General features: G+C 36.0%; 1 protein-coding gene across 2 annotated transcripts; it reads right to left on the bottom strand.

Annotated features, from left to right (window-relative positions):
• Positions 1 to 1,913: 1,913 nt before the first annotated feature.
• On the bottom strand, positions 1,914 to 5,987 carry LOC120069511 (upstream activation factor subunit UAF30). 2 transcript variants are annotated; one of them, XM_039021298.1, is made up of 3 exons: positions 5,510 to 5,987; positions 4,368 to 4,495; positions 1,914 to 2,371 (listed from the first exon to the last, which is right to left on the bottom strand). In XM_039021298.1, the coding sequence occupies exons 1-2, from the start codon at positions 5,849 to 5,851 to the stop codon at positions 4,373 to 4,375; spliced, it is 465 nt and encodes a 154-aa protein (XP_038877226.1). In that variant the 5' UTR covers positions 5,852 to 5,987; the 3' UTR covers positions 1,914 to 2,371; positions 4,368 to 4,372. The 2 variants fall into 2 exon arrangements, with proteins under 2 accessions (XP_038877226.1, XP_038877222.1); XM_039021294.1 differs by lacking the exon at positions 1,914 to 2,371 and having other exon boundaries at positions 4,135 to 4,495.
• Positions 5,988 to 6,351: the final 364 nt, after the last annotated feature.

Raw genomic sequence — 6,351 nt, 5'->3', positions numbered from 1 at the left:
TAATTGTGAGCAACAATAGGATTGAATGATGCTGCCATAAAAATAATATGCATGGTAACTTACTAAGTCGTCAATTTGATGCCATAAAAAAAAAGTTAGCATTCAAAATATTTTAGACACCATTAATCTTGGTAAGATAGTATTGTCTACCTCTTAACTTATTGTAATATAGTAAAAGTTAATCCTTTTAGAGGTAGTAGTAGCTGTTCGCATGAGGTTTCCAAAGAAACTTGTTTCGTGAAGTTGAACTTGAGTTTGTGTTGGTGTAGATGTTGATTTGATGCATTGTGACTCGATCTCTAACACTTGATTCTCTAATTCTCTCTCAGTTGCATGCATGTGTTTAATTTGAAGGAGAAGAGCGCGTGACATTCTTGAAGTCACGCATTCTTGAAGTCGAAATCTTGGAAGAGTCTTTGTATCTTCAAGGAGTGTGCAGCTTCAGGAGTCTAGGAGTCTTTTAATTGTTGGTGAATTCTCTCTGGGCTCTCTGGATTATAGAATTGTTGAACCCTACTAATGAACCTGATGTGTGGAAAATGGAGAGTAAATATGTGTTCATCTTATGATATGTGTTTGTTCTCCATGCATCAATGGTCATGCTTGGACTAAGGGATATGCAATATGCGTTTAGGAATATATACAATGACCATGTGTTCCCATCACAAGTTTTCTTACTCTCTCGCCAAGTATAACGAGATTGCAAGTTTCTCAGGGTGATTCGAGGTCGAACTCAGGGACTTGTAGCCAAATGTTATGAAGTAATGTGTTTGCGGCGAAGAATAAAAGAATAATGAAGTTGACTATGTGCTACTCCAAGTTTAAGGACTATGTGCTATTCCTACTCCTAACTAAATAGATTAAGCAATGGAAGTATGACTGTGAGAGTTGGTAGAGACACAGCAACTGTTAACGCGTAATAAGATACATAGAAAAATAGATAAAATGGTGGAGGGGATGACTTCACCGCATCAATAAGCTTGATCGCAAGGGTAACCCTAGCTAGCACAAGTTATGCGATCATACTATACACAATTGTCTAGGACGCATGCGATGCACATGTGAAAATGTCAATAGGACTTATGTCTAAGTCTCTATTCTTGCTTATGCAAGCTAACTCACATAAAACAAGGCGACCGCATACCACCATATCCTACTTCTGGGCACATGCGATGTGACCGCATACTATCATATCCTATCTATAGGGCGCATGCGCTATATAATAGCAAATAGAACTTATTCCTAAGCCTTTACTTTTGCTCATGTGATCTAATCTGACTCTCTCAAGCCTAGATTTGGTTTTTAGACTACTCTCTCAAGTATGTCCAAATGATAAATGATGCACTCATAAGACAAGATGATCACATAAAACATGGTTGACATAAGATTATTCCTATCTCTAGGAACACTGCTTACTTTGCTCAGTGAGTTCCACTACTTACCCTCTCAGGCAGTTAGTCGTCGCTGATCAGCTCATAGACAAGCATTGCGACCACTCATAGACAAGCGATGCTACAGCCTCACACTAAGCAAAGAGGATTTGCTAACTATACTCGTGCAACGCACACCTCTCAATGGTTTGCTACATGTTTCATATGTCTATGTCACATGATTAAATATGCGATACTCTAGCAATCTTACTTAGTCGTTGCAATGAAAGTAAAGGATGATAAAGAAGAGGTAAATAAAGATGGAATCGAAGGAAATCAAGAGATGCATTGATTACAAAATGTATTAATGTCTTAAGCCAAAATGTAATACAATACAGAGATAGAAGAGAGATAGAGGGCCAAATGTAAGCAATGTCTTGCTTCCATCAGATGTGTGTCAAGGCTGCCGGTGGTGCCATGGATGGGCAGTGGAGTAGTCTCTTTCGAGATCTATCTCCGGCGAAGCTTCGGTCGTCACTCGGAATGGTTGGAGGAATGAAGAATTCTCAAAGAATGTCTTCTCACACTTCGTCTGTGATCACAAGGATCTGCCCTAAGGCAGAAGCTCGGATCCTTTGAAGTTGGGCTCTAAGGCTCTATTTATAGATCATAATCGCTGACAACATTAATGATCCTGTTCTGAATCTCTACTATTAACGACATGATGGACCTGCTCTGAATCTCTGCTACTAATAGCGTGGTAGGTGAAATGTCAACATCATCTTTTGATACTCCCAAGGTATGCGTTCATGCTTGGCTTCCGAAGTACCATCGCATTCCACCTCCCTTGCATTCATCCCTCTATTATGGTTATTACTCTGTAGCCGCAACCTTTATGCGATGGACGTATGCAATTAATGGCCGCAACATCCAAGCAACGAACGTATGTGATCGCCTTTGCAATGGTGGGATTCATTACATGCGATCGATTCCTGCGATAGCTACAAAAATAGACATTTGGACGCGGAATAACGCATAATATTGGGTTAGCCGAGATGTTCAATGTTGATCGACGCAAACTCACTTTGCACATGAATTCTTAGTATAATTACCGCATATTCTACTTGTTAGCCCTCATAATTCTAAATAAAAGGCTTATAATAACTTACATTTCTACCAGTTATTAAAACCCTATTTATAGAGTTCTCTGTTGGGCTTCGTGGGCTTAGGCTTGATTGATCCATAGACCTGACCCTTGGACCTAAGTAGTTGAATTTGGGTTTGATTTAATATTTGGGTTAAATTCAACCAATTTTCTAAGCTTAGCTGGATTTAGTCCAAATATTAAATTGAACCAAATTAGTTTCATCTGAATCAATGATCATGATTAAAACATGAGGCATTATCAGAACTTGTCTTCAATTTCAACAAATTTTCTCTTTCAACAATATCTATATATGCTAACTAGTTGTTAGATATAATAAAAGACATTGATTTTAAGTCTCAAAAGTGATCGAACATTTCAATGTTCGAATTAATTTTAAGATTTATGGAAAGTAAATGAATATTAAAGAATTATATGTTGATAATGATATTTCATCCATGGATATGGTTTGAACTTGAAATAAAATAAATGGGAAAAAAAGTCTTCAGACTTGTGAAGAAAATAAAAGCCTTCACAAATAAAAGCCATCTAATTTGGTGTTATCTTTATTTTACAAAATGCTCTACCAATGACGTAGGATATATTTGAAATATATTTTCAAATATTTAATTTAAAAAAATAATTTATTTTAGAAAAAATATTAAAATTGTTAAAAATAATATTTTTAAGTTTTTACGTTACAAAACTAGCACTCTTTTTAAAAATTTCTTAGAATAGTTTTTCTTGATCCATTTCGCACAAGTTTAACCACCGAGATTTAATTTAAAAAATAAATTTTTTTCTACTCTTCCCGAATCTTATTACTTTTCAAATTTTCTCCAAATACAACCATTTTACTAAATATTATATCGAATTATTCATAATTTTCCAAATCTTCAGTATAACTTGTGTTTTTCATAATTGTATGAATTTCCAAAATTCAAAATGGATTTTTCAATTATTAAAATAGATTTTCCAAATCGATTCAATATGATTACACTGTCATTATTAAATTTTTTAAAAGGTCAATTTTTGCAAAAAAATTGGATAAAATTTGAGATATATATCGAATCTCGATATTAATCTTGCTCGAGATTCTACCGAGAAAACTCAAATATATCAGACTTTGATGCTAATTATGTCTACATTTCACCAAAAAAAAAAAAAAAACCCAAATATATAGAATCTAAATGTTACTTTGCCCGAGATTAGCACCAAAATCCCCATAATTCAAGAATTTCTAAATTGATCTATTGATTATCTAAATGATTTACCAATTATTTTTTCAAATTTCTCCAAACTATTTGGTAGTGTAATTTTTTTAGTTTTGGAAAGATTTGAAAAGATTACACAACATTTGAAAAGATTAGCAAATCTCAAGGTAATTCTAATATGTACCAAGAAAGCTTAAAACAATTGATAAATTAGAAAATATATATATATATATTTAACAAAATCTCTATGGCCGATCTCAGGTGAGATGAAACGAGAAAAACTATTCTAATAATTTTTCAAAAAACGTTGGTTTTGTAAAGTGAAAACTTAAATGTGTTATTACTAACAATTTTCAAGAAATTGAAGTGTTTGGCAACCACACAAAATAATTTTTCATGATTTTAATCCGTTTTTATCAAAAGTATTTAAATAAAAATGAGTTTTTTTTTTTTTTTACAAAACAAATTTTCCTCAATTCAATCCAAACCGACCTTTACTAGACATCACATTGGAGTAAAACCCATCTGAAAGAAGTTCATCAATATTGACTAAAAAACATGAGCCAAACAAGAGTATCAACAACCAAAAGGATTAGGAAAGCAAGTCAGAATATGGATTGGAAGTTGATCTCTCATCACCTGCATCAGTTCTTCACAAAATGGTGAGCGAGCAATTTTCCGATCTCTAAGAAACCGACCTTTTCCCTTCCTTCAAATATGGCTTTAAGTTTATCGTCGCAGTAGATCTCTCTTTTGTTAGCAGGATTCTGCAGGCAAAGAAAATGAAATATGGATCACAGAAACACCTTCATTATCAACTAAAAATACAATACAGTGCTCTTTAGAAGCTGTTTGTCTTTTCTTTGAAAACTATGGGCACTTGCGTGCAGCTCAACAAATTCCACCAGACAACCCTTACAATATTCATTAATCATACGGAAGAAACTTGAATGATATATAATATGTTCAAGGTCCTTTTTTTAGACTGTCATTGAGAAAAACGAAAGAACCTACAAGAGCATACAAGAGCATACAGAAAACAAAACCCACAAAAGTGAGTCCACAACTAACTACATGAATGAACTCCAAACCAAATGAATATTATCTTCAAGCTTATGTTAACTCTGGCCAGGGATCAGTACCATATAACAGAAGATTTCATTGAAAACAGCTTCATGGGCAATTTACCAAGTCTAACCCCAAGAGAAATTGGCCATGACACAATTTAGACAAGCTCCAACTAGAACTCAAAGACACAGTTGTTCAACCTATAGAACAGATCCTGTTCAAGTAAGGTCATTCTAACACTGTAAGAACTAACAAGTACCTCCCATAAAGATTTCATCTCTTTTTAGAGGTAATAGTGTCTATTAAGAGATGCAATTTCTTTCAAAGCTGGATGTGCATTTTAGCCTATTTGCAAGCCCATTTTTCTATACCACTGAAAATTTGCCAGTTCGTGAGCCATAATCTTCCTACATTCTAAGAAATTGCTACGAACTCTTAAACCGGGACAAGACAGAGACCCATTTCCCGTAGAAGCATACGAGTTCCTAAACGTACTTGCAGCATGTGGGAAAAGACGAGGGAAGCAGTGGAAACTAGTTTCTTTACTTAAGATAAAAATTCTCTTAATATGGACTCCTAAATGAATAGACCGACCAAAGGATTTAGCAAAAATCGCAAACAACACCCAATGCCCTAGAAACCACAATGGTTTTCGCCTACTCAACAGTCTACGAGATCAAACACAAAGATAGCAGTGGAAAGAAACTAGAAACCTGAAGGTTATGGAGCTTGATGTAGGACCAGATTTGCTTGACGGCGTCGATGCGAGAAGCCTCCGACACACCCAAGAAGTTGCTCAACGCAGGAGAAACCTGGGTGACCTTCAGAATCCCCGTCGGTCGAGTTATTTCTCTTTTGATTTTCGGCTTGGGCGTGGCTGAAACATCAGCAGTATCGGAGGTCGGAGGTGTCTTCACCTTGGACTTCGGCTTCGGCTTCGAGGTCGTATTCGATTTGGCAGCGGTGGCGGCAACGGTAGCAGAGGATTTCGACGGAGCTAAGAGAGCTCTGCAGGCCCTGAAAACCCTAATGCCATTGCTGAATCCAGAAGACATTGTAGCTCGCTCGGCTGTTGCAGTCGGTTTCCGGCGGAGGGCTCCGCGAGGAGAAGAGAATCAGGGGGAAACTCGCTGCAAACGAAGTGGCAGCCCGCTCCAGTCCAAACCACAAACGTGACATTTGAACCAAGATTAAAATATTGATGAATTTAGGGATATTTCTACTGGTCACAAAATTTATAAATACATGGTTCCCATTTGATATTTAATTTTTTATTTTTAAAAATCTAAAAAAATTCATTTCACTTCTAGAGATCTTGTTTTGTTATCTACTTTCTATCTATATTTTTAAAATCCAAGTTAAACTTTGAAGACTAAAAAAAATATTCAATTCTGATACTCCGAGAAAGATGCAACTAGAGATGTCCAAACAATCTATGGACGGGGCCTGCAGGGACCGTCCCATTCGGGACTGAAAATCCCCGAATACATGGGAAATGAGGGAGGAAGTGGAGAATTTTTTTCTCCGACCCTGTCCCCACCCCACCCCGATTTTT

Source organism: Benincasa hispida, chromosome 1, assembly GCF_009727055.1.
Source record: "Benincasa hispida cultivar B227 chromosome 1, ASM972705v1, whole genome shotgun sequence".
Taxonomy (NCBI): domain Eukaryota; kingdom Viridiplantae; phylum Streptophyta; class Magnoliopsida; order Cucurbitales; family Cucurbitaceae; genus Benincasa; species Benincasa hispida.
This window is presented reverse-complemented; position numbering and strand designations above follow the sequence as displayed.